This window comes from Periophthalmus magnuspinnatus, chromosome 3, assembly GCF_009829125.3.
Source record: "Periophthalmus magnuspinnatus isolate fPerMag1 chromosome 3, fPerMag1.2.pri, whole genome shotgun sequence".
NCBI lineage: Eukaryota > Metazoa > Chordata > Actinopteri > Gobiiformes > Gobiidae > Periophthalmus > Periophthalmus magnuspinnatus.
In genome coordinates this window covers 30,263,449-30,277,398 of record NC_047128.1, presented here as the reverse complement: position 1 = coordinate 30,277,398, position 13,950 = coordinate 30,263,449, and the positions used below count along the sequence as shown (strand labels likewise).

Below are 13,950 nucleotides of genomic sequence, written 5' to 3'. Positions count from 1 at the left end.
ATCAATTATTTTATTACAATTGTCTTTCTTTAAAATGAAGTAAAAAAATATATAATTGCAATGCATCTGTATAGTAACAGTAACCACTATGTAAAGGCTTTGATAAAATGTAAATGCTATATCTTAATATAAAAAAAATCTATATAACATTTTATAAAAGTGTAAACAATGAAAACGTTTAAGGCTTACAACTATAAATGAGTATTTAACTTCAAATTGTTAAACATTTGTTTGATCAGAGACTCAATAATTGTTCTCCTCATTTTTTCGTTGGCTCTTTAGTTCCCTCACAGCCCTAAAAGCCTTGGCAGCCAAAACAGCACCAAAGATGAAGACAAAAACCCCCACCACCCCAAAGAGACCTCCTGCAATATCTGCCCCATGAAACTGACATTCAAAACCATTATGGCCTTTGCTCTTGTACATCTGTTCTCTCTCTTTGCAAATGGCATTACTGTAGGTCTCTTGCAGTTTAATAAAATAGAAGGCCAGGGCTGGGATGTAACCTAAGCCAATGAGAAAGTTCAGTAGAGCCTCACCAAGCAGCACTGGAGGCCAGCGGTATGGCACTCTGAAAATCCCCAAACAAAGCATTACAGAGGCATAGATCATGATGCAGCCCGCGCAGGCCATGGCGAAGATGTAGGGTGGCCTCTTCAACTGATGAAACAACCGGTCCAGCGCTTTCACCCTTCAGTCAGTCAGCTCCGGTAAAGGCGTTAGCTCCACCAAAGTGATAGTAATAGACCCCTCCCAGACTGGCAAGGTCACGGTACCCACCATTGTTGCCATAAGGTACACCAGCACAGATAATTATGAGGAGATTAACAAAGATCTCCATGAGTTGGCAAAGTCCTGAAAGATTAAGATTTAGAGATACATTAGGTCAACATAAAGTGAAGCAATCTGGAATAAAGGTGTGTAACATATATTGATTCTAAACATGTAGATGATTGTGAATACCAGTCGTATGTTACTGTCAGCTGTGAGCTACCACAGGCAGATTTTTGATTGCAATCTTAGTTTGAACATGCTATTGTAAACAAGCTAAAACACAGTATGAAGGGCCTTTTTAGCTGCATCTTGGAAGTAGGCTATCATTCTCTTTATGTTGCTTAACTTGCCTCTAGATGTTGGGATGTATCTGAGGTTGAAGAGAGCCGATCTGCGTTCTCTATGAATATCCTGTTCAGGTTCAGTCACTGACATTTCTCTGGACCTAAAAATAATAGGTTGTAGTCAATCACACAAACATATATTAATGTAGACAAATCTATTCATTGCCATAGTTCCTTTACATTATTGTTGAGGGTGTTTGATGGTGCTCCGTGTAAACAGATGACTCCTTATGTCTGTCACCAGCAGAACCCCTGCCCCGTTCCTCTTGACCTCTGGACTTTTCATTAGGATCTCTGATGTTGTATTGGTTTCTGTAGTAATTCTGACCATATGCATCGTCCCTACGCGGCTGCCTTACTTTTTCTGGCATCTTCGGTGCCGTCTAACTTACTTAAAGATGACAATCAGTCTAGATAAAAATGAAAAATAAATTGTTACACTGTCTAGAATAACTATGTAAAAACGAATAAAACACGAGCCCGATTGTGTAGAACAACACGGTGGTTCATTTGCTTCCTGCTTTGTAATCGCACACCTGTACGCTATGCCACGCCCACCTGTGCGCTAAAATCAACTGATGAAATCAAAGCTGCGTCTTTGACATATTATTTTTCAGATTTTAAGGTACTGGAAATACCAGAATTGTAACATTATGTTTGTTTGTTTTTTCAAACCAACCTAACCTGAGTATAAAATGAATCCAAACACACAGTAATAACGTAATTACCCTACACATAAGCATCACGCACTGTATAACCAAAACAAATTAGTGTGTCACCATAACAAGCAAACAGCTAATTAAAAATAGCATTTGTAAATCGACAGGTGTGTGGTGTGATTTTATTGTGAAGAGTAATTTCACAGCTCTGTCGGAAGTAGCTCGAGCTCACGCGCTGCCTGGGCTGCTCGCGCTGGTTGAGCTCACGCGCTCTCGCTTGTAGCGCTCGTAGCAGACGAGGGGAATGCCACACAGAAATGGCGCTGATGGGATTGCGAGCAGCATGAAATGCTGATGCATTGCATGGCTCACCATCTGCCACTGCCAGGACTTCATTGGGAAAGGACAATGGCGTTAAATTAGACTGTTTGTTTAATATAGACCTACAGCTTCCTCCCGGGAGAGTTTTCGTCTTGTCAGCGGCGAAGAGAAAATCACACCGGGAGCATGGCTTCTTACAGCAACCAGGTAGCTATGCTAACAGGCTAATATTAGCCTGCAAAACAAGACCCGTGTGATGTTTTGTAACGTTAAGGATATACTCTAGACCGTATTTCTGCTGTGCAACGTTATGTTATTTGATGATACTGAATAACCCTGTTAATTCAGCCCCGATCAATGTGCGTTTGGAAACATCTGGTTAGTCGTGTCATTGAAATGAGTAGAGAAAAGTGCTGGCTAATGCCCCCCTAAGCCTCCGTGCACTAGGCAGCGTGGAGCTAACAGGCCCCACGTCCCTCCATTCATATTAGTAAGATGCACTGTAACTTCTTTCTACACCAATATGACAGCTACGTTTAGCCAAATTACTCCAAAGACCGCGGCACTTTGTTGTGAAACCATTTGCCTGGCGTGTGTTTTTCTCCTGAAGTTAAGTGACACTGAAAAGTGCTGCGTGTGTGCATGGCCCACCTGCTCAGGCCTGGCCCAGCGCATGTCTCAAATGCCACATATCATAACATGATATGTTATGTTCTTAAATGTAAAGTATGTCAGTAATCATCATTTTCCGACTTTAAAATGTGATACAACGTATTCAAGTAAAAAAAAAAAAAAAAAAAAAACAGTCGTTTTGCTCGTCCAGGGAGCGTTAAGCGTCCTTGCACACAGGTGGTGTGGTTATACTTTAGTCATCCTGCTAGCACGTTGGCTAAACATTAATTAAATGTGAGCTTGTGGACCTTAAGCGACAGACAAGATCATGAAATCGTTGTTTTGACTGCATATTTTATATTACTGACGTAAAGTCGTGTAAAAGCCGTTCTTCGGCAGTGTGTCTGCGCCTTGTGACATCGGCGGCTAATTTGCAGTAATTTCAGAGGAAGTTGGCTGTCATGTGGGAAGGCCCATTCAGATATTAACTACAAAGAGAGAGTCTACTCTTTTTAAAGTTTAAAAAGTCAGTGGAATAATCTGTGTGATAATTATATTTTTGTTGACTCTTTTACACATGGAGGTAATTTGAATGATCACCTCAGTGACCCTTTGCTTTCACACAGTGGTGGTTGCAGTGCTGCGTTTCTATTGGCTTACCCCTCAAAGCTGAAGCAACAAGCTGTACACGCCCAGCTGCTAACTGGCATGGCTGCCTCTAATATAGTAGTATAATTAATGGTAATGCAAAGTTCAGTTGGGACGTTGTAAAATGGTGAAGGTGAATGGTCTTAACACAAATACGCCGTCCTTATCCTAGCCTGACATTTGTATGTTTGGTTAATAAGGTAGTCAAACCAGTGTTACATGGTCCCAGTTTGTGCGTAGTTAAGAATGTATGCTGGTTTACATGTTTTACTTTAACATGGTCAGTTGTTGTGTTGAGCTAAAAATGATTGAGAGACATGACTCAGAATGTTATCACTACAGAATGTAAGCACTACAAATGCAAGGTAGTTCTTAAGTTAATTTAACTTCTGAAAATGTTGGTTACAGTACTTTTTGTTTGTTATAGTACTTTTATATTACAGTATTTGTATTTACTTGTTTGTTAACCAAGCTATGTAGGCTAGTATTTATACTTTAGTGTGAGGGTTTCAATTTTCACTGATGTAAAGCTTAGGAGTGGAGCAGGAGTGGGCAACATTGACAATATTTTTTTTTCTATTTTTTTATCCCGATGACAATCCAACAGAAATATTAAAGTATATTTTTAGTGGAGTTTAAGTATCAGATAGGTGAAAGGATTGTGAAGTTACACACAAAAGCACACATATATGACTTTATACCATTATTTGGGAATTAACAGTTATTTTTCTTAGTATATATACAATATTCAAATGCTGGATATCTTCAAAACAACATTCCAGATATAATCAACAATTTTAGTGGCACTAGTTATATTACAACTATGACATCACATCTCTGCAGGCTCAGGCAGGCATTTAGATTCAAACCAGTCTGACCTTACTTGTTGAGTTGATGCAGTATTTCTAACCTCTGCCAAGTTGCCCAATATACACTCGGCATTCCAGTTCAGTAGAACAGGCACCACTTGTATAGTGGTCGCATTCCTGCGCATATTTTGAATTCATTACAGCTATGTTTATGATAACAATCATGTTGCTTAGTCTTTTGTCATAATGTAGTTTTGACAGTGAGTGTGAGGTGGCGCTGCATTTCCAAATAATCCATTTCCATCCAGACCCATCTGTACTGCACTGTACTTGAAACATTTCTTGACATTTTAGAATTTTTTACAGAGGATAATGTCTTTGTCACAATTCTTGGTTCTCTTAACAACATAAAGTAAGCTTTTTATGGGATATGTAGGACGGCTGCAGAAAGGGGCAAAGGGACATTCTTTCTGTTGTGATTGTATTAGCCATCCTGTGGTCATTGGATTAGAGCTGGCTGTTTGTCGCTTTTAGTGCCGGTTCAGCACTGTGGGCCTTCATGTGAGGCCTTGTTTGCAAAGAGTTACATATGCTTGAGTTGCACTTTCCTTTTTTTACCTTTCACATTTCACTGTTGATTTCACTGAGAGGATTAACTGTGTGGTCATTGAGCCCAGTTCACTTTTTCATCCTGGCCTTGTCAACTTGTGGATACTTTTAGGGGAGGTTGGTCTTTCTCAATAAGGTGTATATAAGCATTTTGTAACATTTTTAACAAAATTTGTGGTTTTTTTTAGTTCAACACAGCAATTGACCATGCTATAATAAACCTGTGTTCAAATCTATGTATAAATAGTGTATATTAAGTGTGATATTTTTTTCTTCCCAGTACATCTTTGGGGAGTTCAGCCCAGATGAAATAAACCAATTTTTTGTTTCTCCACGTTGCCATGTAGAGGTAAGGTATTTTGGGGGAAAATATCCGTAATAATTTTCAGTCATTTTAATAACCACAAGACATACCAATATTGCCTTTGATTTTTTTTTGTCTCTACAGCTTCCTCCATTCAATGACAAAGTCTCCTGTGTTAATCAGTCTTCAGGTATGTACTTAAAATAAAATCCTTAATATGTCATGACCATGAAGGCTCCACATGAAGAAAAACATTTATTGACATTAACCTGGGGAATTCTTGTCTCAGCTCAATTTAAAGCCACCAAATGTATTCATGTCTAATAACAGACTATTGCTGGGGCATATATGTGCCATTTATACTTAACATGATTTGTATTGATTATTTAGGAAGTTACTGCACTCCTGCTGTACCTTATATTATGGAGTCAATGGGACTGCAGGTTTGCGGTGAGTTGAGGAGTTCAACATGCTGTGGCTTGACAAACTGTTTGCTCTAAAACTAAAATTTCAGATTTTCAAAACTGGTGGCATTCTAAACCTTGCTACATTTTCTTGCTTTTTGTTTAAGTCTGTAGAGCTTTGCATGCAGTTGTTAGTTACTGCTCTTTTGCATTCCGTATTTCGATAAATTCTGATTATGGAAATTGAATAATTTAGTGTTGTAATAATGTACTAAGAATGGTGATGATTGATAACCTGTAATTATATAACAATGCATTTGTATTATGCTGATTATGGTGATAGCTGTAACACTAACTGAGGATCTAATATCTGGAGAGGTTGTGACTGTGCAGTCTTTTAATCTCTTACACCTTGCAGTTCATCAGGGTGTATTTTACTGGTTGGCTCTGTCATCTAAAAAAGCACTTGAAAGTTTCTGAACAGGCACTTGCTAACCTCCTTTCTATTCACATTTGCAAAATGCACCGCTCATGGCAAAATAACTCAACAGCTCAAATCAATGTTTAATGACTGCCCAATTGCATCTTTCTGTACCATAGATACAGGGTGTCCATAAAGTCTCTTTACAATAAAAAAAAAAAATTACAAAGGCAATTGATAAGATGTCTTAATCAGACTTGTTCTGTTGTACTCTGCTTTCCAATTTTTATTTTTTTTTACCTCATTTAATACACATCTATATGGGCACCATTAATCCTTAGATATTCTTGGTCGCCCACTTCTCTTTCTATCTAGCACTTTTCTTGTCTCCATAAAGTTCTTATGCCATGCGCAAATTGATGGACGTGATGATGGATCTCTTCCATATTTTGTTTTGTAATTTGTTTAAGTCTGCGTATTCCGATTTTTCTCAATAAACCATGGTACATATTGTGCTTTTTCTTGATCAGTAGCCATTTCTTAGGGGTTCATTCAAAAGGATACCACTTTAATCAACAGGATGCCTGAAATGTAAAAATGCAATGTGATTAAAAACTTTAATAACAACTGAGTACAATAGAACAAATCAAATGAATATATCTTATCATTTGTCTTTATGGACACCCTGTATACATTTTCTGAAATATTTGGTCCCAGGGACGAAGACCAATCCTAACATCATCTTCCTTTTAGAATTCCTTTTTTCCTTTATCATGAAAAAGGTCAATTTTTGTCTTGTTCATGCTCTAAACATTAGCCCACAAAATTTCTTTCAGTTAACCGGGCCAGGACTTCAATCTAAAAAATGACACTGTGTTCTGTTTAGGGCTGAATTGAAGCATTTAGTATTTACTGTGTCTAATTGTTTTTAATGTTGTTTACAGCGGAAGACTATCAGCACATTGAGTTTGGTGTTGATGAGGTAATTGATTCCAAGCCTATTGGGATCAATGATCCATTGTATAAGGTATCCAGCAACCTCAACCCTCAGGCTCCAGAGTTTATCCTGGGTTCCCAGTCTGGCCCGAAACCTCCCCAGACCGCACCACATACAGTTGATGTTCCTGATGGAGCACACTTCAACTCACTCGATGGTCCAGATTCAGACATCTCGGGCTTAAATAACCATCAGGCTTGTCAGGACATGGATGGTGGTTCTGGTGCCCTGGGACAGCGAGAGAGAAAGAAAAAGAAAAAGCGGCCACCTGGATACTACAGCTATTTGGACTCCTCCAGTAGTGGTGCACCTGATGGGGCACCTGTGACGGTAATGGTAAATGGACATGCACTTGGTCCACTGCATCATGGTGCTGAGGACATGGACAGCAGAGCATTGTCAGGAGAAGAACTGTCTGCTCCAGATGCAGTTTCCATGGCATCTTCAGTGGCTGCAATGAACTTGGCTCCTGCACCAATTTCCAGTCAGAGGACTTGTGATAGCCCAGAGGACTCTTTGGACTTGGTGAGCGGAGCAGGCTCTTTACCAGAGACTAATGTTGCAAATACTTCCTCTTTGTCATCCTCTCAAAGCAGAGGGACAATAGAGGCACAGAGGACTGCAGATCAGCCGCAGGAGTTTTTGGACCCACAGAGCCCCAAACCTGGAGATAGACCAAACAGCCCTCACTCCAAATCCGCCAGTCCTCCTCCTCCTCTTACCACTTCTCTCACTACTGCACTGGAGGAGCGGGGAGCTGCTAACAGTGACTTGGCCAATGGGCTCCCAGGGCCTGATGTTTCTGTGGGAGCAGAGGCACAGAAAGTGGACAGTGAGAATGGGGAGGAGGTGCGGCCTGTTGCCTCAGACTCTGCTCTACCCTCAGTGACAGATAATGTTCATTTAGCTGCAACTCCAGCTGCACCCACTGCCAGTCGCCCCAAATCCTGGGCCAGCCTCTTCCACAACTCTAAGCCTCTGCCTGGTGGACCTCAGGCATTTGTGGAGGTTAAAAATGTTGTGGAGGTGGTTGCCCCCTCTTCTCCTGCTGCACCAGAGCAGCAAGAGAAAGTTGGGGAAGTCAAGGAGACTCCAGTTCATGTTTCTGAAGACCCCATGGCCCCTAAACTTGCAGGTATACAAAGATGAGCTATCATCTTGTTTTCATGGTACATTATGTTCATGGTAGTTTGTAATGCCACTCCTGCACCTTCACCTACATCACACTTTGGTCTATAGAACACCTATTAAAATCTAGACGGCAACAAACCATTTACTAACGCTTACAGTGATTCCCTTTCTTTTTCTTTTCTGTGCTCCATATTTTACCAGCTGATACAGAGAAATTAATTAGGGTAACGGGTCTTCAAGGCAATGTACTTTATTTCTATATAAAAAAAATCTTTGTTTTACTGTATATGTACTGTAGTGCCTGAAAGCCTTCACTAGGTGGCAATGCTGCATCTAAAATGGTTTAGCCTTACTTGGAAAAACAACCAAAAAGTTGACAACCATGTTGCTACAAATGTGTAAAGAAATTTGTTATTTTTCAAACTGTTACACTACTTCAAGTCTTATTTACTATATTTAAGTCCACGTTACCATGGGAACTGTTTTGTTCAATGACATGCTCCCTTCCTAGGCGTGGAAAAGAAACCTGCTTTTATTCACATAGATGCTCATGCTCCTTTCATGAGTGGCATATATGGAAGAAGAAACATTACTTTTGTAAAAGAATATATAAGCACCCATGTTATTTTTATGGCTGCTGCACTTGTAATCTGTATGAATCTGACATAATTTTTTTTGAATCCCCAGAACTTATTGAGAATGTGAAGTTGATACATAAACCAGTGTCTTTGCAGCCAAGAGGACTGATCAACAAGGGAAACTGGTGCTATATTAATGCTGTATCCTTTAAAAAAAAAGATGTAATACTTGATTTGTAATTGATCATGTTGGTATGTCCACATCATTATTGTGGTTTTATTCTTAACTCTAAAATGCCCAGACTCTACAGGCCCTAATTGCCTGCCCACCCATGTACCACCTGATGAAGTCTATTCCTCTGCATAGTGAAACGCAGAGACCATGTACCTCCACACCTATGATGGACAACTTGTGAGTCTGTAATTTTATTATAATTTTATTGTTTAACTGTTGATGCATTTTAAATATTCTCCTGTAGTGTGAGACTTGTCAATGAGTTCAACAACATGCCTGTGCCATCAAAGACCAAGCAACAAGGTAGAAAACTTAAGACTACATAATCCACCTCTTCAAGTCTCCATGACTTAATAAAACATTTGTATTTCTGCAGCTGGAGACAAAGTTGTGAAAGACATTCGGACTGGTGCACCCTTTGAGCCTACATACATTTACAAACTTCTTACACTTATTAAGTCAAGTCTTTCTGAGAAGGTACTTTTTTGTTTGCTTATTGCACATCTTTTTAGTCTATTTAGAAATGAACATTTTTGTAATACTTGCAGTATGAGTGTTTACGTTAATGAAGTAACTCATCCTCTTGAGCAAGTGTCTGTGAATGTAATAATGAGGCCTGTACCCACTGTTCTTTCAGTTTGTCAAATACTTGTCCAAAATGATTTGTGCCAAACATAAAAGTACAGAGCAGACATTCTTTTATTATTCAGGGACGGCAAGAGGATGCGGAAGAGTATCTTGGCTTCACTCTCAATGGGCTACATGAAGAGATGCTGGCACTGAAAAAACTTATCTCGCCTCAGGAAAACGGTAAGCCCTAATTACAGTATCTATAAATTGTGCATTCCATGACCAAAACACTCAACACTATAGCAAATAATTGCTTGCATTTATACAATTGAGTTAATCTTGTTTGCTGACAGCCTTTTTTTTATGCTCAGTAGAGGTTTCCACACATAATGGTCCAGACATTCAACTAGGTGCAGAGGAAGAGGATGCCGAAAAAGAGGAAGATGGGAGTGAGGATGAGTGGGAGCAAGTCGGCCCTAGAAACAAGACTTCAATTACTCGACAAGCTGACTTTGTCCGCACGCCAATCACTGACATATTTGGTGGACACATAAGGTATGCCAACTCTCATTTTTAAGGTTTTTCTCAAGACAAATATACATTTTGTAACTTCTGTGTGGTTTCCGTATTTATATAGAGTAATTAATTGATTGTGATTGCAGTCAATCACATGATTATCTATAGTTAATCACAAGTTTAACTGTTTTGATTTATTTTAAATTGTTTTTATAATTGCTTATTGCTTAGGGTATATTTCCAAACTTAGTCTTCATTATCAGCTGTACCACACTGCTTTGGCTCTGGTCAGCTCATGTTATGTGCGCAGTAATGCACGGTCACTGTCGGACTCACCAATACTAAATACGGTCTGTGGCCTGTCAACGTAATAGTATGGCATTAATGCTTTCAACAAGTTTTACCATTGTTTTGGAAATCAATTGTAGTGGGTATTTAAAAAAATAGGAGAGGAAGTGACCAAAAGTCCACAGAATCAGTTAGCGGATCCCATTCTGAGTGGAAGCCTCGCTCTACATCATTTGCATTCTCCACTTTTGAACCACTTACTACTGCTCTTACATTATTCGTCATTTCGTTCTGTAGGTCGGTGGTTTATCAACAAAACTCCAAGGAATCGGCCACACTTCAGCCTTTCTTCACTCTGCAGTTGGACATCCAGTCAGAAAAGATACGCACTGTCCAGGAGGCTTTGGAAACATTGGTGGCACGAGAATCTGTCCAAGGATACACTTCAAAAACCAAGCAGGAGGTACAGTATCTGAAGTCTCTTGAAAGGGTTTCTTATTAGATAAGAACATACAGACTATCAACCTGAGTAGTTTATTATGTTGACGTTTTCATATTACTATTAACCCTAACATTTCAATATTGTTGTGATAACATAATGTCCTGTCAAACGCTATAGTACGCTAAGTATATTTGGTATATTCATTACCTATAAGTATTTTATTTTTTAAGCATATCTGTTTTTAACTTTGTGCATGCCCTTATTTGTATTTGTATTTATTCAGTGTGTTTTATGTTGCACTTTATCACCGAAGTACGTTCCTAGTTTGTGAACTGTGTTCACAAACGATGGCAATAAAAGTCTTCTGATTTTGATTATGAAAGATTTTTTTTTTTCCCTAGATTGAGATTAGCCGTAAAGTAACTTTGGAAGAGCTGCCACCTGTCCTTGTGCTCCACCTCAAAAGATTTGTCTTTGAAAAGACTGGAGGTTGCCAGAAACTAACAAAGATTATTGATTACCCTGTCGACCTTGAAATAAGCAAAGGTAATGTTCTAATCGAAATAATGACTTTGTTTGAATTTCATTATTACATTTATTTTGAAGCATGTTTTTATTTATTCTTTTAAAGATCTGTTGTCTTCTGGAGTTCGGAGTAAAGTATTGAAAGGCCAAAGAACTTACAGGCTCTTTGCTGGTGAGTATTGTTAATTGTAGTAACTTTTTTTTTTTACAAGCTTAAAGGTTTTTAATGACCAAAATTTGCATTCTGTTTTTACCAGTGGTCTATCACCATGGAAACAGTGCAACGGGCGGTCATTACACCACGGATGTCTTCCACATCGGTCTTAACGGCTGGTTGCGCATCGATGACCAGACCGTGAAAGTCATCACACAGTATCAGGTGGTGAAGCAGACTGCAGAGCGCACCGCCTACCTGCTGTACTACCGCCGTGTTGACCTGCTGTAGACACTTAAACACACCTGCAAGGAACAGGATGCAAGAATACGCCACTCGCACTCAAAATGCAGCAAATCTACATAACACACAACAATCTAATGAACAGGAACACTGCCCAACTTGTTTTCTTGCATTTTTTTTTTTCTTTTACCTTCCCGCTTTTCCAAGAACCAGCTTTTCCAACACTCTTGTTGGAGAAGAGAAACTAACTCCGTTCACACAAAGCTCCTTGTGACTGCTCTCCTCTGTGCACCACTGCTGTTTTTCGTTTGGATTCATCAGCGTAAAAGGACAGTTGACTAGATGGAGGTGAGGTTTTATCTTTGGACCTGAGACTTTGTTCTGCACAAGCCACTGCTTGGACCAGAATTGGTGAACATGTATACAGGAAGCTCTATCCACCACAGACTGCAAATGAATGGCTGGGGAGACCTCTTGGGTTTTGGTTTGAAAAACCTTTTTTTAAGATATTAAGAGATATCAGCGCCTGCCTTTACACAGGAAAACTATTTGTCTTGATGAATTTGCAGCCGTTTAAAAGCCTGTTTGCTTTGAAATGGCCCAGCACCAGCATTATCATTAGTCACTTTGTTAAAAGGCCAGATTATGTTCTCTGCCATCTTAGTCTCCATTTTCTCACTTTTTCTGATCTACGTACAACTTGAGCCAATAAAAGCAGGGAATAAGATAGGGGAATAAAATCTGAGCAGCTTCTTGTATGAGAGATTTGTGTAGTGCTTTCTGGGATTAGATTTAGAAAATGCGCTTTAGAAATTAAGTCATAATTAAAGCTTCTCTGCACAAAGTGTACATTTGACTGGCAAATATTTTGCAAATACTTAGATTTAAAGTATATCAATGAAAATAAATTCTAGCTAAAAAAAAGACAAACTTGTTTGCGTCCTGAAGGACTGCAATGGTTTTGAGACTCAGTTCTTGCACTGGAGAGAAAGCAATTGATAGTGATTCCACTGCAAACCTGCTCTTGTTTACTTTGTATGTTTCCATTGTTTTTCCTTTTTGAGCTGAAGTTCATCTTTGTGGATGATCGGTTTAGTATTCTACCATGCCACGTTTCCACTTAAACTCAGTGGTGAGGGCACCAATAAGTCCAACTTGACTCGAGGGGAATATACCTGAACTTACATGACTGCATTTAATCTTGGCTCAGCGTTTATCCTTAAAGTAACACAAGACGTTAGTCTGGGACATGCGCACAAGGGGACATAGTGTTTGCTTTTGTTTAATATATTTCATTTTTACCATCCATGGATTGTGATAATTCTTTTTTTTTGGTTTACTAAAACATGTGTTTATTTCATTAATGTTCCCATCCTCTATTCAATCACAAAATGCTAGAATTGGTATTGGAAATTACAACAGGTAAAGCACAATAAATAAAACTAGTTCTTTGCTTGATATTTATTTTCTTTGTCATTATATGCTTTCTCACTTTAGTCGTTTTTTGTTTTTGTTTTTTTTTCCATCAAGCAATCAGGGTTTTTTTAAGTTTTTTTTTTAAGTATTTATAAAGACAAAAGTTTCCTCAACCTTAATTAAAGATACAGGTTCCTCTATTAAAGATACAGGCTCCAATGTATGTGGCTTTTCTACAAAGTGACACATGGAAATCATTTTTAAATTGCACTAAATTATTGGAGTCGTTTTTGGAGGAAGTTCTTAATTGACTTCTGCAGGTAAACCAAAGGAGTTGGTCTGTCTTTCACTTCCATTAACATTCAATAGTCTGTATTGTCATTACTCCAACACACTCCCCATTGCCAGCAGTCGCATGTTGTTTAGACATTACCTTTTTCTTTTTTTTTTTTTTTTTTTTTTTTTAATTTTTTTTTTTTTTTTTTTTTTATTTTTTTCTTTTTTTTTTTTTTTTTAATGCACTCAAGCTTTGTCACTTCTGCACAATTTGTGACATTGTCCATTAGCATTTTATTCTCAGCTTCTCAAAGAATAACTGCAAGTAAGAATTTGACAAGGGACATCCCAAGCTTTCTGTTGTACACTTGATTTCTATCTTTCATGGCTGGTTGCGTAAACTGCTGGTGAAGTGCTTCGATAATGTCATTTCAGTATATGCTTCTAACAACTGTCTGCTGGGATTTGTTGACACCTTAAAAAGAATCTGTCTATACTCTTTAATTTTCAGCCTCTAGCATTCTATTTTGTTTATTGTTCAAAATAAAGGATTGTGCAAAAAGCAATTTGCCAATGCAGTTTAGTCAGAGCAGTAAGTATCTACTGTTTTGGTTAACTAAAATATTTTAAGCATATTCAGTTCCTTTGCTGGAACTGGCCCACACAACAATATG

The 13,950-nt window shown here is 38.6% G+C and overlaps 2 protein-coding genes across 5 annotated transcripts; one reads left to right on the top strand and one right to left on the bottom strand.

Moving 5' to 3' along the window:
• Window positions 1-167: 167 nt before the first annotated feature.
• Window positions 168-1,515, bottom strand: marveld3 (MARVEL domain containing 3). The gene is given in 4 exon segments (XM_033988640.2): window positions 168-700; window positions 702-855; window positions 1,125-1,219; window positions 1,299-1,515. Coding segments are annotated over 4 exon segments (897 nt in total). The 5' UTR covers window positions 1,490-1,515; the 3' UTR covers window positions 168-243.
• A 472-nt stretch (window positions 1,516-1,987) lies between these two features.
• Window positions 1,988-13,042, top strand: usp10 (ubiquitin specific peptidase 10). Of its 4 annotated transcripts, none has more exons than XM_033988597.2 (15): window positions 1,988-2,305; window positions 5,057-5,125; window positions 5,225-5,270; window positions 5,471-5,530; window positions 6,850-8,037; window positions 8,721-8,812; window positions 8,914-9,023; window positions 9,091-9,149; window positions 9,223-9,323; window positions 9,557-9,656; window positions 9,791-9,971; window positions 10,518-10,683; window positions 11,064-11,208; window positions 11,294-11,359; window positions 11,445-13,042. In XM_033988597.2, exons 1-15 carry the CDS (start codon window positions 2,285-2,287, stop codon window positions 11,630-11,632), a joined length of 2,592 nt encoding a protein of 863 aa, XP_033844488.1. In that variant the 5' UTR covers window positions 1,988-2,284; the 3' UTR covers window positions 11,633-13,042. The 4 variants fall into 4 exon arrangements, with proteins under 4 accessions (XP_033844488.1, XP_033844523.1, XP_033844481.1 ...); XM_033988590.2 differs by having other exon boundaries at window positions 2,045-2,305; window positions 9,788-9,971; XM_033988632.2 differs by lacking the exon at window positions 5,471-5,530.
• The last annotated feature ends 908 nt before the right edge of the window (window positions 13,043-13,950 follow it).

Excerpts from the sequence above, each read along its gene's own strand:
- usp10 (XM_033988590.2), top strand. The coding sequence starts at position 2,285 with ATGGCTTCTTACAGCAACCAG. Across the intron at positions 9,972-10,517 it reads ATATTTGGTGGACACATAAG|GTCGGTGGTTTATCAACAAA; the intron begins GTATGCCAACTC and ends TTCGTTCTGTAG. Across the intron at positions 11,360-11,444 it reads AACTTACAGGCTCTTTGCTG|TGGTCTATCACCATGGAAAC; the intron begins GTGAGTATTGTT and ends TGTTTTTACCAG.